The sequence below is a fragment of the Chiloscyllium plagiosum genome, unplaced genomic scaffold (genome assembly GCF_037043375.1).
Source record: "Chiloscyllium plagiosum isolate Xiang-an unplaced genomic scaffold, Cpla_swu_hap1 HiC_scaffold_7, whole genome shotgun sequence".
Classification (NCBI taxonomy): domain Eukaryota; kingdom Metazoa; phylum Chordata; class Chondrichthyes; order Orectolobiformes; family Hemiscylliidae; genus Chiloscyllium; species Chiloscyllium plagiosum.
In genome coordinates this window covers 3755096-3773300 of record NW_028270145.1, presented here as the reverse complement: position 1 = coordinate 3773300, position 18205 = coordinate 3755096, and the positions used below count along the sequence as shown (strand labels likewise).

General features: G+C 40.5%; 1 protein-coding gene across 3 annotated transcripts in view; it reads right to left on the bottom strand.

Annotated features, from left to right (window-relative positions):
- Positions 1-18205, bottom strand: part of myo1b (myosin IB) — a 275282-nt gene that overhangs the window by 13012 nt on the left and 244065 nt on the right. For all 3 annotated transcript variants that reach the window (XM_043692880.2, XM_043692882.2, XM_043692884.2), the window contains 5 exons: positions 17209-17283; positions 14436-14570; positions 12841-12947; positions 9283-9415; positions 7923-8075 (listed from right to left, as the gene is read on the bottom strand). In XM_043692880.2, the coding sequence (XP_043548815.2) occupies positions 7923-8075; positions 9283-9415; positions 12841-12947; positions 14436-14570; positions 17209-17283 (603 nt within the window). The remainder of the gene's footprint in view (positions 1-7922; positions 8076-9282; positions 9416-12840; positions 12948-14435; positions 14571-17208; positions 17284-18205) is intronic.

Here is an 18205-nt window from a genome sequence, read left to right as displayed (position 1 = left end):
CTCCCTCTCTGAAAAGGGCTCCCCAACACTGACTGGAATTTAATCAGAATTATATAAATGCAGCTAGCCCCAAAGATATGAGAAGATCAAAGCATAACTTGTCAATTTTATGTAAAGTGGAAAATCTTGATAAATTCATCGATGTGAATATTTTGATTACAATTTCTAGATAAGTACAACTTTAAACTAGCTTCTAACTAAGCTGACGTAGCGTACAAATTTCAAACAATGCTTGAAGTCACGTGTTGTAACACAATGCTGTTAAATGAAGACGTGTACATATTACTTGGAACAAAGCCACAGTGAATCAAACTGGATTGATTAGATCTTTGGATTTCCATTTAACACAAATTGACAAACCAAATCAATACTATCAATTTATTTTTAAAACCTAGTTAATTTGCTGTATTTTTTAAACAAGTGATTCACGTTCTACTTTAATTGGCACAAACCTAGATTAAACAAACTTCACTTGGTTAATACTGATCTGCATCCTTGTTTGCATGTTTTTGTTTAAGTCACATTTCATAATCAGGCAGCAAACTAAATTAGTTATATCTCTTCTTGAATTGCATCAATTTAAAATGTCAGACAAAGGATTCACCCCCCACCACCAGAACTCAACAATGAAAGGTCAGTGGTATATTAATGTTCACATTCAGTCAGTAGCTCCTGTTGCCAAGGGACTGCTGGATAGTCAGCTCCTGAATTACATCATACTAGGGGTCTTGAACTATTCCTGATAGCCCAGCCTCAGATACTTTTACAACATTCCCTGAGGGGATGGCAGAAACAACACATTCTTAAAGACGATTTGAGATTAAATCCTGTAAAGTTTTAACTAGTCAACAGGTGACTTCCTTGTGTTAATTTTGAGAATGTAGAGAAAAACCTGAACATTTATCGGTTTTATCAGTGTGTTTCCATTTTCTGGGGTGTGGCCCCACCTCCACATAGTTAATTTTCATGGCAAAGCCTGGTGACCAGTATGGTGCCGTTTCAAACTGTGAATAGTAGTTGAGCTGCCTATAAACATCACCTCTGTCTCAATAGCAGCACCTTTTCCTAAGGTTTTGAGTTCAAATCCTATGCCAGAGGCTGCACAATAAATTTATGCTGACATTTCAGCTCAGTACTGAGGGAATGTTGTATTTTTCAAGGTATTCCTTCCCAAGATCCGAAATAGCTACTATCAAAGTTGCACAATCTCCTATTTGACTGTGACAAAGGGAGACATTCAGGCCTCATTCTCTTTAACCTGTCTGCAGTCTTTGACATGGTTGACCACCCTATCCTCCTCCTATCCCTCTGTGTGGGATTGCTCTCACCTAGTTTCATTCTATTATATCTGATCATAGCCAGAGAATCACTAGCAATTGCTGCTCTTTGTGATCTTGTATTACTCTCCCTGGTGTCCCCTTGAGGATTTATCCTTGGCACCTTTCTCATTCTCATCTGCATGCAGCCGCTCAACATTACCTGGAAGCACAGCACTATTCTCAAGAAATAAAACATTGGAACTGGAATACACCACACTTCAAGCATGACTCACTATACAACAAGAGCATAGCTGATCATCTACCTTAACTCCAGCCTTCTGATATTATTCTCTGTGTCACTTAGTTGCCAATAATCTGCTAACTTATGTCTTGAATATATTCAATGAGCAAGAATCCACAGGTTTCTGGGCAGAGAATTCCAAATATTCATACTCCTTGGAGTTAAAACATTTCTCAACAGCTCAGTCCTAAATGGCAAACTCTTTATTCTGAAACTGTGTGCCAGATTTTTGAGGAGTTGGAAGATTCAATAAACTTCTAAAATATGATAAGCAGGTCCCAGGATGTACAAGTCCAATTCTATTTTTAATGATGCTACCTTCACGAATAGGAGAAAGTTAGAGCAGCATAATTCAAAGAGGGAAAACTGAAGTCAGCAGGATCATTTGAATTGGGTGTCATATATATACACAGATGCAAGGGCTGTTGCGAGGATAATGTGGGAGTCATGAATTTTCGAGTTGAAAAATGTGGTGCTGGAAAAACACAGCAGGCCAGGCAATATCCGAGGAGCAGGAGAATCGACCTTTGATTAGCTGATTCTGCGTAAGTGCCAGGATATCAAGTTAAACTGCTCCTTTTTTTAAAAAAAAGAGGGCTGCAACCCCAGTGATTGTTAAAATAATAACTCTGCATGTTGACATTTAACAAACAGTTTCACTATATCATTATGAAAGCCAGGCTAAATTTCAAAAGCCACTACTATGTTGTGGTTCTGTTCGCCGAGCTGGAAGTTTTTGTTGCAAACGTTTCGTCCCCTGGCTAGGCGACATCATCAGTGCTTGGGAGCCTCCTGCGAAGCGCTTCTTTGATGTTTCCTCCGGTGTTTATAGTGGTCTGTCCCTGCCGCTTCCGGTTGTCAGTTTCAGCTGTCCGCTGTAGTGGTTGGTATATTGGGTCCAGGTCGATGTGTTTGTTGATGGAGTTTGTGGGTGAATGCCATGCCTCTAGGAATTCCCTGGCTGTTCTCTGTCTGGCTTGCCCTATGATAGTAGTGTTGTCCCAGTCGAATTCATGTTGCTTGTTGTCTGCATGTGGCTACTATTGATAGCTGGTCGCGTCGTTCCGTGGCTAGTTGATGTTCATGTATGCGGATTGTTAGCCGTCTTCCCGTTTGTCCTATATAGTGTTTAGTGCAGTCCTTGCATGGTATTTTGTACACTACATTCGTCTTGCTCATGTTGGGTATCGGGTCCTTCGTTCTGGTGAGTTGTTGTCTGAGCGTGGCTGTTGGTTTGTGTGCCGTTATGAGTCCTAGGGGTCGCAGTAGTCTGGCAGTCAGTTCCGAGATGCTCCTGATGTATGGTAGTGTGGCTAGTCCTTTTGGTTGTGGTATGTCCTCGTTCCGTGGTCTTTCTCTTAGGCATCTGCTGATGAAGTTGCGCGGGTATCCGTTTTTGGCGAATACCTTGTATAGGTGTTCCTCTTCTTCTTTTTGCAGTTCTGGTGTACTGCAGTGTGTTGTGGCCCTTTTGAATAGTGTCCTGATGCAGCTTCATTTGTGTGTGTTGGGGTGGTTACTTTCATAGTTTAGGACTTGGTCTGTGTGTGTGCCTTTCCTGTATACCCTTGTAGTAAATTCTCCGTTCGGTGTTCTCTGTACCATCACGTCTAGGAATGGGAGTTGGTTGTCCTTTTCTTCTTCTCTCGTGAATCGGATTCCTGTGAGTGTGGCGTTGATGATCCGGTGTGTTTTTTCTATTTCCGTGTTTTTAATGATTACAAACGTGTCATCGACATATCTGACCCAGAGTTTGGGTTGAATTTGTGGTAGGACTGTTTGTTCTAACCTTTGCCATAACTGCCTCTGCTATGAGTCCCGAGATTGGTGATTCCATGGGTGTTCCATTGATTTGTTCGTAAATCAAAAGGGCCACAACACACTGCAGTACACCAGGACTGCAAAAAGAAGAAGAGGAACACCTATACAAGTTATTCGCCAAAAACGGATACCCGCGCAACTTCATTAGCAGATGCCTAAGAGAAAGACCACAGAACGAGGACATAACACAACCAAAAGGACTAGCCACACTATCATACATCAGGAGCATCTCGGAACTGACTGCCAGACTACTGCGACCCCTAGGACTCATAACGGCACACAAACCAACAGCCACGCTCAGACAACAACTCACCAGGATGAAGGACCCGATACCCAACATGAGCAAGACGAATGTAGTGTACAAAATACCATGCAAGGACTGCACTAAACACTATATAGGACAAACAGGAAGACAGCTAACAATCTGCATACATGAACATCAACTAGCCACGAAACGACGCGACCAGCTATCCTTAGTAGCCACACACGCAGACAACAAGCAACATGAATTCGACTGGGACAACACTACTATCATAGGGCAAGCCAGACAGAGAACAGCCAGGGAATTCCTAGAGGCATGGCATTCACCCACAAACTCCATCAACAAACACATCAACCTAGACCCAATATACCAACCACTACAGCGGACAGCTGAAACTGACAACCGGAAGCGGCAGGGACAGACCACTATAAACACCGGAGGAAACATCAAAGAAGCGCTTCGCAGGAGGCTCCCAAGCACTGATGATGTCGCCTAGCCAGGGGACGAAACGTTTGCAACAAAAACTTCCAGCTCGGCGAACAGAACCACAACAACGAGCACCCCGAGCTACAAATCTTCGCACAAACTTAGAGCCACTACTATCTCAGCAAGAGTTTCTGAATTCACAATTTGATTATTTGCATAAAGAGTCTATTCAACGATTAGCAGTTTTTGATGTTAGATATGAAAAGGTTTTTCTTTAAAATAGAGGATTGACCATTTGAGATTTAAGATCATTCAACTGGCTTCTTATATAATAGAATGTGGACACGGTTTAGATTTTTCAAACTTTTATTTTTTTTCTTTATAACTGCTCCTGGTGGATACAGGGTGAGCTACCTTCGAGTTGGCATGGATATAGGAGGGGCTATGCAATGAGGTATGATGGGAAGGATTATGAGGGGTATAGAGGGCCAAAAATCTTCCAAAACAATGGGATGAAGCCCTAGACAACCAAAGCAGGCTCTTTAAAATCAGCCCAGTTCAGCTCTTGCCTGCTTCTTTGTCCTCCTAGTATCTTACAGGGTCAGTGAACCTGACTCTATCTTGTACCTGCATACATCCTAAGAGTGAGAATCTTGTAATTTGTAATTCCTTAACCAAGGCAGACTCGATGCATAGAGACCAGGCTTTCAATACGAGGCAACCGACTCAGTAGCTAAAATCTCAGCCTGTTACGCTGTGTTCAACATTCTCCAGCGAGGGGAGATGTTTTCTCAGCTTCTATCCTGTCAACCCATATTAAGTTGTTAAATGATTAAATTAGGGCGGCACGGTGGCACAGTGGTTAGCACTGCTGCCTCACAGCGCCAGAGACCTGGGTTCAATTCCCGCCTCAGGCGACTGACTGACTGTGTGGAGTTTGCACGTTCTCCCCGTGTCTGCGTGGGTTTCCTCCGGGTTCCTCCCACAGTCCAAAGATGTGCAGGGCCAGGTGAATTGGCCATAGTGTTAGGTAAAGGGTAAATGTAGGGGTATGGGTGGGTTTCGCTTAGGCGGGTCGGTGTGGACTTGTTGGGCCGAAGGGCCTGTTTCCACACTGTAATGTAATCTAAAAAAATCTAATGTAATCTAATCTAATCTAGATCATGTGTCGTTCTTCTAAATGCTTGGAAATATAAGCATAATCTTGCATAGTCTCTCCTGATAGGACTACCCTCAACTGAATGAACCAGTCTTCATTGCACTCTAGGGAAGTATATCATTTAAGTAAAAAAAGGGAAAAGCTACACAGGACTACAGGTGTGGCCTCTCTCATATGCTGGATAGTTGGGCTGAGCAGTGTTTACTGTTTTACTCCAATTCCTTTCCAATAAAATTTAGCATATTGATTGCTTCCAAGTTCTTGCTGTGCAGCAATTAAACATCTTAAGATTCATGCCCAAGGACAGACTCCCAAGATTCCTTTGAATACAAACATTACCCAGTCTGTCAACTTGCAAAAAAAATTATAAAAAAAAAACTTTACTTGCTTATGTACCCAACTTTTCTTCATGCCACTGCGTAAGCCTTTGGCTCTCCTTATCGTTTACTTTCCGACCTAACTCGGTCGCAAACTGGGATTCGTAACGTTCAGTTCTTTCAGTTATTTAATTAAAATGGATTATAAATAGACGCAGTTCAAGTCCTGTGGTACCAGCTTGCCAAATGCAGAGATGTTCAGTTTATTCTTGCTATTTTGTGCTGATTGATTAAAGGTCAATCCATTACCATCAATCCCACCAGTCCTAACTTCGAGTAGCACTCTTCTGTAGTTGAACGTCCTTTGAAAATTAAAACAGACTACATTTGGCTTCCTTACTCATCTTACTAGTTACACTCTTACAAAAGACCTTTACAGATTTGTTAAATGTGATTGACCTTTCATAAATCTATGATGACTCTGCCTGTTCATTCTACAATTTTCTAAGGGCCCTGTTACCATATTCATAATCATAATCATAGAGTCTAGCAGGTAAACCAGGCATTCAGGCCAATATAGAATCAAAGAATCACGACAAGTACAATGAGGCGCCATTCGGCCCATCAAGTCTGCACTGACCCTCAAAGTGATTCCTCATTCCTCAACCCCCAAAACATATCCTGTAACACTGCATTTACCGTGGCTAACGCACCTAGCCTGCATACCCCTTGTCATTACAGGGCAATTTAAAATGGCTAGTCCACTTAACCTGCATATCTTTGGACTGTGGGAGGAAACCCAACAGGCATGGGGAAAACGTGCAAATTCCACACAGGCAACATCCAAGGTTGGAATCAAACCTTTGGTGCTGTGAGGCAACAGCACTAACCACCGAGCCACTATACTGATATTTATTCTTTTATCAACAACAATAAAACTGATAACAGAGCCCACTTATTTAGTTGGTGTATGCAAATGTGGTATCACATGTCACAATGATGAATACGCTTCAAATTTACTTCAATTGCTACAAAGTGCTTTGGGACATACAGACACCTTGAAAAGCATCATATAAAAGCAAGCTTCCAACATCTGCAATTGTAGCAGGTGTCATTGCACAGTGACCAGGCAATTGTAATGCTCTCAATAGCAGCCATATGAAATAGGACCTGGAGGAGTCCATTCAGCCCCTCAAACCTGTTCCACCATTCAATGAGATGGTGGCTGATCCATGGCCCAATTCCATGTATCTGTCTTTGCCCCGTATCTCAATAACTTTTGTTTAATTAAAATGTATCCAAAGATCCAGCATCCACTGCCATTTGTGGAAGAGTGTTCCAAACATCTACCATCCACTGTGTGTAGAAGTACTTCCTACATCTCTGCTGAATGGTCTCGCCCTATATCTCAGACTATGTCCCCTAGTTCTAGAATCCCCAACCAGTGGAAACAGTTTATCTTTATCTACCCTTTCTTTTCCTGTTAATATCTTGAAGACTTTGATCAAATCACCTCTTAATCTTCTAGATTCTGGAGAAAATAAGCCTCATTTGTATCATCTCTGCTAATAATCTGACATACAAAGTACATGCATCATCCTTGTAAACCCATGTTGTACTCCCTCAAAGGCCAAATGTCCTTCCTAAGGTGTGGTGTCCAGATCTGCTCAAAGTGCTCCAAGTTGGGTTTAACCAGGATTTTGTATAACTGCAACATTATTTCTGCATGCTTAACTCTAGCCCCTCTAGATATAAAAGCCAAGATTCAATTAGCTTTCTTGATTATTTTCTGCACCGGTTTGTGACATTTTTCAATGCAGCTGAACCAAGTCTCTTTGGATATCCACTGTATTCTGATAGATCAAAGATATAGATCAAACAACAAAACTTTTTCTGGCTGGCAGCACACTTACTAAAATTAAAATTGCACATTTTTAATCGGTACTTCCACAGTTTATTTGAAAAGGAATGGAATAAAGGAATTACATCACTTCCATAGAATGACTTCGAATGAAAGAGTTAGAATTTCACTAGGTTATGCATAATTAGAAAATATCTTAATACCATTAGATTTTATTATTGTACATTACTGAAGTTTAAACTGAATTTAAACAGATTGCTACAGTTTATAAAATTACTTTAAATGAGGTCTCACAATAAACATCAATGAACCAATAGGGAACCAGCAGGTAAACACAGCACAGGAAAAAAAAATCAACTTTAAAAGCCACCATTCTTTCACTTGTTAATTATTTGTCAGCCTCACAAATTTCTGAAAAGAAACAAACTAATTCAGATTATTGATGCATTCCTGTTATTTAAACCATTTCTGTTTTATGCAAAGTGACATTTAATATCTGGTCTATGGTACACTTACCTCTTTGAGGTGTACAGCAAAGAGTCCATCTGTCTGTTTGCTAACAGACACGCTGGTGATGTCCATCACTGGAATAGTGGATTTGATCTGGCCTGACTTTTGATCAGCTAAGATGAAGTTGCTTTGGGTTAATAGGAAGATTCTTGGAGCTACCTATATTCAAAGAATATCAACAATTATTAGAAAGAATGAATCATATTTCTTCAGCCAGAGGGTGGTGAATTTGTGGAACTCTGCCACAGAAGGCTGCAGGGGGCAAATCATTGAGTGCCCTTAAGACAGAGATAGATAGGTTCTTGATTAGTAAGGAGATAAAAAGTTATGGGGAGAAGACAGGAGAATGGGGTTGAGAAACATAGCAGCCATAATTGAATGGTGGAGCAGACTGGCCTAATTCTGCTGCTATGTCTTATGGTCTATTTTATTCAAATTTCTTTTCAAGCTTACCGTGATTTTAAAATTAATTTTACTGCAATCTTTACAGTCACTTACGACTGACTCTATTAACTGTTCTTGCTGAAGTTGGAATTTCTTTGATTCACGTGTGCTCCTGATTTACACATTACGAACAATCCTGCTGACTCAGCAGCATATCAGTTACCTTAAAGCTCTTGCAGTCAGTACACGGTCAACATGCAGTTTGGTTTCAGAATTATAAATTGGAAACAGAATAATAATTAATCATCTCAACTTGAGGCTCAATTGGGAGGTATATTTTTTTTCTTTCCAATTAATATCTATCATTTACTATTGAGAGTAACAACTAACCAGTTTAAAATATAAAATGATTGACTGGGTAATAAAACATCTTTTCATTATTTGTTTCCCCTCTTCTTTCACTTCATTAGGAAGAGGTGACAGTTTTATGAGTCACGACACCCTTTCAGTACGTCACACGAGGTGACCATTTTTAATAGCCAAACATGGATAATACATATCACCATTTTTTCCATCCACTGGGATTACATTACATCCAAGTCCCCCTCTGTCTTCATTACATCCACAGATCAATGTTCACTCATCAGGTGCAGGAACCTGAACTTTTTCTTCTTTTGTAAACGGATACTGAAACCAATCGTGTTAACCTCAGCAGAGGCCCAAGTGAAATGTGTTAATTCACTCATTACAGGCTTGAATGTGGGATTTCAGACTCCATATCGATTCAAAATTGAACCTCATGCAGTATTTACCTATAATCGGCAGACAACCCATTTTCCTGTTTTAAGTTCTAAAAAAGTGTAAAGACCATATTGCAGAGTTACCTCAGGGCTGCCACACTTTAGGTAAGAATTTGTGGTACAGCAGAAACATCTGAGGAAAGAAAACCCATAATAAAACCATAAACCAAATTTCCTCTGACCTTGCCGTTAGCTCGGTTAATTTTGTTTACAACATCCGCCAGCACAATCTTCTCTTCCACTGCACCATTCAGCTTCTGGTATTTAGGATTCTTACTGATTTCCAGATAATCACCTTGGAAAGGCTGCTGAACACTGGGGGGAAAATAAAATTACAGCACTGAAATTACAATAAATGACTCACTGTCATTTTATATATGGATCTCATCACATTGTTCCATTTACGAGAACTCCAAATACCTGATTAGCATTTCAAAGCCTGGTGACTGAATTCAACTACAGCTGGCAATGGTCACAATCAACTGTGAGAAAAATCGTGAATGGCACAGTTTCACCTTTTAGAAGACAAATAATATCAAGGGAGATCATCCAACTCCACAATGAAGTGACAGGACTTGTATTCTTTTGCAATTGTCTTGTCTTCATTTAACAAAGGCTCCACTTTTTGACTTCCTGGTAGTTATGTTCCCCCTGCCAAATGGCTATTTATGATGTACGAGTAAAAGCAATGAGTGCAATACTCCACTTAATCACCCATCTTGCCCCATAACAGCCTTTTCCGCAGCCACACTCATGCACTTTCAAATCAACACCACTGACTCGAATCAGAGTCAGGATCTTTGGCCACCCTATCAAGGTCAGCCAACTCAGAACAGAGTTGAACCTGGAACTGTCCCTGCTCAGACAGTGTGTCAATCACTACGACATTGTAGGGATTAGCAGCTACTCTGCCTGTGTCCAGATAAATCCACCTCTTGCAAAGTGAGAGTCCTGGTTGGCTTACATATGGCATTTTCAAATGGAATTCTTGGTTTAGTCCTTATCGGAATTGGTATAGAAGGAAGTGATGGGCAATAAATGCTGGTGCAGCCAGTGATGTCCATATTTGAATAAAATTTGGATTACTAATTAGGCCAAAGTTCAAATATTACAAGGAGGTGTGGGCACTCTTGTTATCAGAACAGGTACAAAGGGTTAGGGCCTATAATTTTGTAGAAAGGATTTTAAAAAGCTTACTTTAAATTGCAACAGAGAGTAATGAATGGGGAGATGTAATAAAGGTTCCATTTTGATAGTAAGCAATAGGAGTCTGTTTCAAGGGTTTGTGAAGCACTAGCAAAGGGCTACAGAATCAAGACCATCACTAAAGTAACAAAAAAGTTATTCTTTACATCAAGGGTTATTAGGTGAGGACCGGTCCGTCACTAACGGTCAATGGAGCATAAACTGGAACAGCATTGGAGACACATTTGGGTAAATATTTGCAAGGAAGAAATTTCAAAAGATAGGAGAAAAGAGCAGTGACATTGGATTTGAATAGATAGCTCCCTCTGTAAATATAGCACCTGCTATAGGGCTATGGGTGAATACCTTCTCTTGTTCTATAATTTCCAATATGGATTTCAAGGGGACAAGATAGGCCAGTGGAATTTAAGAAAAGGAAGTGTGCAATGATACACTTTGGTCTGAAGAACAAGGAGAAGCAATATAAAATAAAGGATTAATTCTAAAGTGGATGCAGCAATTGAGTGACTTGGGATGCAAATGTAAAAAATTTAAAAGATGGCATGGCAAATTGTGGTAATAAAACTGGAGATATTGGGCTTCTTTAAATGGAGGCATAGAGCACAAAATCACGCAAGTTATGGTGAATCTTTCTAACTATACTGTTCAGCTTCAACTGCAGCAGTGTCCAATTTTCAGCACTACATTCTCCGAAGAGGTTGAAGGGTTTAGAGAGATGTAAAGTTATCTGGGTGTGGTTCAGGGATGAGCATCTTAGTTAAGTGGATAGACGGTATAGGAGGCTAACTTCAGAGAGAGGAGATAATTAAGAGATTTGATAAAGGTTCAAAATCATGAAGCAACTGGATAGAGTAGATAGGCAGTAAATTTTCACATTGATGGAAGGATCAAGGACCATGATACACCAACGTAAAGTGAACGGCAGAGGAAACAAAGTGAACATGAGGAAACATTGGGGCGGCACAGTGGCTCAGTGGTTCGCACTGCAGCCTCACAGCACGAGGGTCCCAGGTTCGATCCCAGCCTCGGATAACTGTCTGTGTGGAGTTTGCACATTCTCCCTGTGTCTGCGTGGGTTTCCTCCGGGTGCTCCGGTTTCCTCCCACCGTCCAAAGATGTGCAGGTCAGGTGAATTGGCCATGCTAAATTGCCCATAGTGTTAGCTGCATTAGTCAGAGGGAAATGGGTCTGGGTGGGTTACTCTTTGGAGGGTCGGTGTGGACTGGTTGGGCCGAAGGGCCCGTTTCCACACTGTAGGGAATTTAATCGAATCACAGAACACAGTTTGAATCTGAAATGCACTGACTGAACATTTGGTGGAGGTGGAACCAACTGACTTCCAAAAGCAAATTAGATTCTTATTTTAAGAGAAAACAGTTGCAGTCCTATAGGGAAAGGGCAGGGGAGTAGGACTGGTTAAATTACAGTGACAGCACAGACATCGAGAGCTGAGTGGCCTCCTTTTTTGCTATGACCATTGTATGATTTTGTGTCATATCACAAATTACTCATATATATCCAAAATATTGTTTTTTTTTAAAAAAAGAACTTTATCCCATTTGGACTTGAATGAATTTATAGTATTTGCTTCCTACTTCTTCCTATGATGTCTTCATGTTTACTTCTGGTTTTCAATCTATAAAAGCAGGAAAAATCTTGCTTTTAATGACACTATTCCCTGACACTCCTAACATAAAGACTTAAACAAGTTCTTAAAGGAAATAGTAATTCTTCAGCCAAAACAGTCAAGCACTCCAATGAGGAGGAAGGTGCTACTCCAATATTCCTGGCTCCTGTGAACAGATGGCCAGGTAATGTTGTAAATAACCCCTATATGTATTTGGGATTAACACCAGGCTAGATGGGAGCTGGTCTCAAGAGAAATGTTACAGCCCAGGAGGTCATTTTAACTCTGCAAAGTCCAAATAATTTGGAAATTGTCCCTATTGCTTTTTGTTGTGAATGTGATTGAATAATCATTTGCCAAATCATCAAAGTGCCAAAGCGCATGCTCATTTTAAAGGAAAATTCCTTATTTTGCATCTCATATATAGTTCCTACTTAGAGTCATAGAGATGCACAGCATGGAAACAGACCCTTTGGTCCAACTCGTCCATGCCGACCAGATATCCCAAACAATCTAGTCCCACCTGCCAGCACCCATATCCCTCCAAACCCTTCCTATTCATATACCCATCCAAATGCCTCTTACATGTTGCAATTGTAACTCATTCTCAAATCAGTACAGAAGATATGCCTGAAAATAAAAGACCATAAAGTATATGCACGATCATTATAGCAAGCTCATCATTACATTTTACAAGTGTATATATATATTGGCAAAGGAGATTTAATGGATCAAGTTCGTTACACAACAGAAATAACAATTTTAGCAGCAATGTGGTGTTGAAATGTTTCACTTGACTGTTCATTGATGCCCTAAAAGAAATTTTTTATTTCAAATTTTAATGCACTGTTCTTATGAAGGACACCTTTACACCGTATTTACCACTATGTCTGACATTGATAATTACCTGTTAGTATACAATGCCTTTTTATCCTTGAACAGTTCACTTGCCTCGAGCTTCTCTTCAAAAATAGCTTTCTTCTGTTCTGTGAACTGATCCCTGTACTTCTTGCACTACAAGCACAGCATGACATTGTGTTATTTTTTAAAATCTCCTCTTTCTTTTCGCAACATTAAGCTAAGAGGAGGCATCACACTTCAGGATTAGGCATAGACTGTCGAAATGTGAACGTGTGTTATTTCAACCTTGACTAATGGTTCTTTAACATTGAACAGTATTGTAACTTTGTTATAATAAACAAAAGTAATTTTCACAATCTTTAAAAAAAACTTTTCTTTCAATGTTCTTTCAACTACTTAAATGTGACCAAGTCAATGCTGTCTGTTTGAAATGCCTGACAGTTTTACCACTATTTCTGATGACTTTTTTGCAAAACCTCTTACACAAAAATCAATACTTGAAACTTTCTGGAGGGATAGGCAAAAGCACCCAGTGCCAGCTCGAGGGATATTGTTCAGATGATCATTCAAAACAAAAAGCTGAACCTGGACTTTGATCCTTTTCACATCATCTATGGATTCAAGTCCCAAACCCAGCAGCAGAAGGATTTCCTAAACAGCCATAACTGAGCTGGCCAATTAAGGACTTATTTTTGAGAACAGAGTAACAAACAGATACTGTAGATTGGAGGGAGGCACAGCAATGGTTTGCAGTAGTCAGAGTCAGCAGCGGGAACATTGCCCGTGTGGAAGCAGGAGTGTCAGCAACAATGTAGAGAGTCGTCATTATCAGCAGAGCAGCTGACTCTGTACCAGCCCCAGCACAAAGGAGACATCAGTCTCCAAGAGATTATCAAGCTATGGCAAGCCTTTGAGATGGGAATGTTTCAATTTTGCCATTTTATGTGGCCAGCACTAAATGTCATTGAAATCGTACATTGGTCTGACCAGCTGAGAGTTGTTGGGATGCAAGACACTGGGATCCTATAAGCCACAGACAAAATTATCTGATGCTGGGGAAAGAAATGAAAATTAACCCCTGGGCTACCCAAATTGGCTTCCTGCCAATGGATTGCCAACATTAGACCCTTCCTGCCTTTGGGAAAGCAGTCTGGAGCAGGAGCTCATCAGTAAACTGGCCGGACACAAGCTTCCATCAATTTTCTTCCTTTCACATCTCACCCTCTGAAAACCTGTCTCCAAGGTTCTGGGAATAACTCTCCCAAAGAGTTAAAAAAAAAGAGCAAAGGCAATGCTCAACCTGCTCTCAAACATTGACATGCACAAATTTACCAACAGAAGTCACAGACAAGCAATCAGGAGTCCAGAAAACTACTTTCCTAAGTTCTCCTGTTCTCTAATTAAGGGCTGTTCAAGGTTTATATGGTGTCTCATCTACCATCCCCTAGCTGATGAAGTGGGAGTTTGACCTATCACTTGAGAGAACTGTCTATTTTGAGAATTCATTTGAGAAAAACAGTTGAGATGAGGAATTCACTATATTGTAAGCTAGGAATAGCAATCAATGTGCGTGTGGAGAAAATGTTGAGCAATGAACATACATTTAGTTTTTAATATCTGACAAAATCTTTTGTATTTTACCCTCCACAGGTGGAAGATCCTCTTCAGCTCAGTGTGAGTATCATCCAAGAAGAAATATGGTCGTGGAGGCCAGGTCTTCTCTGTTGGGGACATTGATGGCAGCTTCTTCTTCATTTCTAAGAAATACTTTTGCATCTGAGTCAAAATAAAGCAGTGCATTACAAATCATGCTATGTCAAAACAGGGAGGTCAACGAGATGGTTGTGTTTTGGCTGACTGTCTTTAATTTAGGATAAATTGGTAGACTGAAAGGAATTACATCTTTCACATTGTGCTGACAGGGTTGGCTGTGTGGTTTGGGTGTTGAAGGTTTAAAAAGTCGGGGCGAGGAGAACAATGCTGTTTTATTGGGAAAAGTTGCAGGTTATCCATATTTAGGTGATAGCTATCAAATATCGATGTAGTATATATCGAAGCAATACCCAGCATGAATGGTGGATATACTTCAAGTCCAGGGAGGAATTAGAAACATCAGGTTTGTTACTAGTACCACAATGCTTTGCCCCACACAACAGCACTGGAATTAGAAATGGTAGATATATTTGATAGGCTGCAAAGGAAATATGCTTCAGTTTCATGACACAACACATTACATTACACAAACATCCAGATGAAATCGGATAACTCGATCTTCCACAACATTGTGATCTGAAGAGCAGTTAACATAGAACCCTAGAAGTAGAGAGTGTGGTGCTGGAAAAGCACAGCAGGTCAGGCAGCATCTGAGGAGCAGGAGAATCAACGTGCCTCGCATACTGCCTGATCTGTTGCACTTTTCCACACCACACTCTCGACTCTAATTTCCAACATCTGCAGTCCTCACTTTCTCATAGAAACATAGAAGACTGAGCAGTCCATTTGACCCCACAGGTCTTCTGCACTTTTCAGTATGGTCATGGTTGATCATTGAGCTCAGTACCCTAATACCACCAACCAACCTCCCTCCCTCCATATCCCTTGATCCCTTTATCCGCAAGAGCTTTTGATTTTTATTTAAAGCTTATATCAACCACCTTCTTGAAAACACAATGCTTTGGCCCCAACTACTTTCTGTGGTGGCGAATTCCAGAGGTTCGGCACTTTCCGGGTGAAGAAATTTCTGTTTATCTACATCCCAAAATGTTTGCGCTTTATCCTTCAGCATTTCCGTTACTTTCCCCTTCGTCTCCTCTCATAGCACATCATCGTGTTCCCCGGCCAACATCCATCTTGGGCTTGATGTTGTGATTCACCAAAACTCAGCCTAAGCTGGAGGAACAGAATCTCATTTTCTGCTTGAGGACCTCGCAGTCTTCAGAACTTAATATTGAGTTCAATAATTTTAGGGTCTGTTCAGCTTCTTCCATGCTCAGAGTTTGAGAGAAGATTTGTAGCTCGGGTGTGCGTTGTTGTGGTTCTGTTCGCTAAGCTGGGAATTTGTGTTGCAGATGTTTCGTCTCCTGTCTAGGTGACATCCTCAGTGCTTGGAAGCCTCCTGTGAAGCGCTTCTGTGATGTTTCCTCCAGCATTTATAGTGGTTTGTCTCTGCCACTTCCGGTTGTCAGTTCCAGCTGTCCACTGCAGTGGCCGGTATATTGGGTCCAGGTTGACGTGTTTGTTGATAGAATCTGTGGATGAGTGCCATGCCTCTAGGAATTCCCTGGCTGTTCTCGGTTTGGCTTGTCCTATAATAGTAGTGTTCTTCCATGCTCTTACCCCCACATGCCAAGTCTTGTCATCACTTGGGCTGCTACCACGACTAACCCTTTGTCAGCTATTAATGGTCCCCATTAGCAGCTATTCATTCCCCCAGGCTGACCATTACTCGCTCCTTTCTCTGTCCAACTGCTATTCTGTCTGTGTAAGCTTCATTTCTACCTATCATTTACTCCTCGCTCTTTCCCCTTCACCCCATCTTCTGCATATACACAGCAACCTTTCCCTAGCTACACTCAGTAGTGAAGAACGCTCACTGGATCCAAAACATTAACTCTGCTTTCTCCCCAAAAGTGCTGCCAGACCTGCTGAGTCTCTGCAGCATTGTGTGTCTGTTTGTCAGTGATAATATAGAAGTCTCAGTTTACATTTTAATCTGAGTAACTGCTTTGGAGTTCAATCATATAACTCTTTCCTTGAGGTCAAGAGATTGCATCAATCCAGTCAGACAGGCATAAAAGGTATTCATAGATGACCAATACCTGTCTGGTTTCAAAAATAGTCATTTTCACACCTGGAATTGTGTTTTAAATACACCCAGAACAACTTGTTGTGGTACATTTGTGCCTGTAGGTACCCCTGAGCTAGTGTCTGATTATCTGTTAAGACTGTATTGTTAACATTGCTTAATCCAATTGTACCTTCTAATTTAATTGTTAGATTAGCTTTAGCCTGTCTGTGTGGAGTTTGCAGATTCTCCCAGTGTCTGTGTGGGTTTCCTCCGGGTGCTCCAGTTTCCTCCCACAGTCCAAAGATGTGCAGGTTAGGTGCATTGACCATGCTAAATTGCCCATAGTGTTAGCTGAAGGGGGTAAATGTAGGGGAATGGGTCTGGGTGGGTTGCTCTTTGGAGGGTCGGTGTGGACTTGTTGGGCCGAAGGGCCTGTTTCCACACTAAGTAATGTAAACATATGTAATGTAAAAAAGCATACAGAACATTTTGCTCCACTGTTATTCATTGTCGATAGAAGGTATAGATTATTGCATGTGATGACATATTTATCACATACTGGAAGAAAGATTTAAAATTAATTCAAAAGTGCATAACTACTAGAGAAGTGAATTTCAATCAACTTACAATTCTTTGAATGGTAAATTCATAGATCTTCTTGCCTGCATTTGCACGGAAGAATTTTCTATATTCCCTGCGAACCTGAGGAAAAACAGCAAGAGCAGATAGGTGTTTAACACAGGATTCATCAAAAGCTTTGTTGATAATTGACATCATAGTGCTGCTATAGAAAACAGTTTCTATATAGAATCTACAGTTGCCAGAAACAGTTAAGAATTGACATTCCGATATCATAATATTTAGGAACCTCAACTTTAAAATTGATTTAACACAGAATACAATGAAAACACAAAAAATGTAAATCAAATCAATAAAACCAGTAAACAAAACCTTTGATGAACAAAAGCATGCACAGAATCTGTGAATGGAAATGTTAGCAATGGATTACAAATCAACGGTAGGTTAGTGTTACTAGATTTTAGAACCATTTCATAAATAATGAGTTCCCAATCAAACAGCTTTTCTCAAAGCTGTTGAAGGGATTGTTATTGTGTCCTTGGTGACATCAATTTAAGAGTTTTTAAGCAACATCTTGTTTAAAATCAGAATCATTTGAGAATCATCCATAAAATCAGAAATAGAGATCATAGAAAGCATTAACTGTTTCTCTATACAAACCCTGCACAACACAAGTTTGTATTCCTCAGCATTTGTTTTAAAATCAGATTTGTGTGTCTACAGTATTTTGCTTTCCCCACTGAAGTTCTTCAAACATAAGTGTCTCCTTAAAACGTGAGCTAATAGCTTAGATACATTGGATGACAGGAAATCAGTCTCTCAATTGTTGAATTAGAAGTCAAAGAGATTACCTAGAATGGCAGGGTCTTTCTCATGCTTTCTTATGAAAAGGGCCTCTGGGAAACTTATGTTAGATGGGAGGAAAGCCTAATAGGTTCCAAGGGATTTTCAGGAATATGCAGACATCTGTTCAGGTCTATTATTGGTTGGGGCCTGGTGGGGTTGACTCCTCCTTCGCTATCAACTTTTTGAGGGCTGTGAAGGA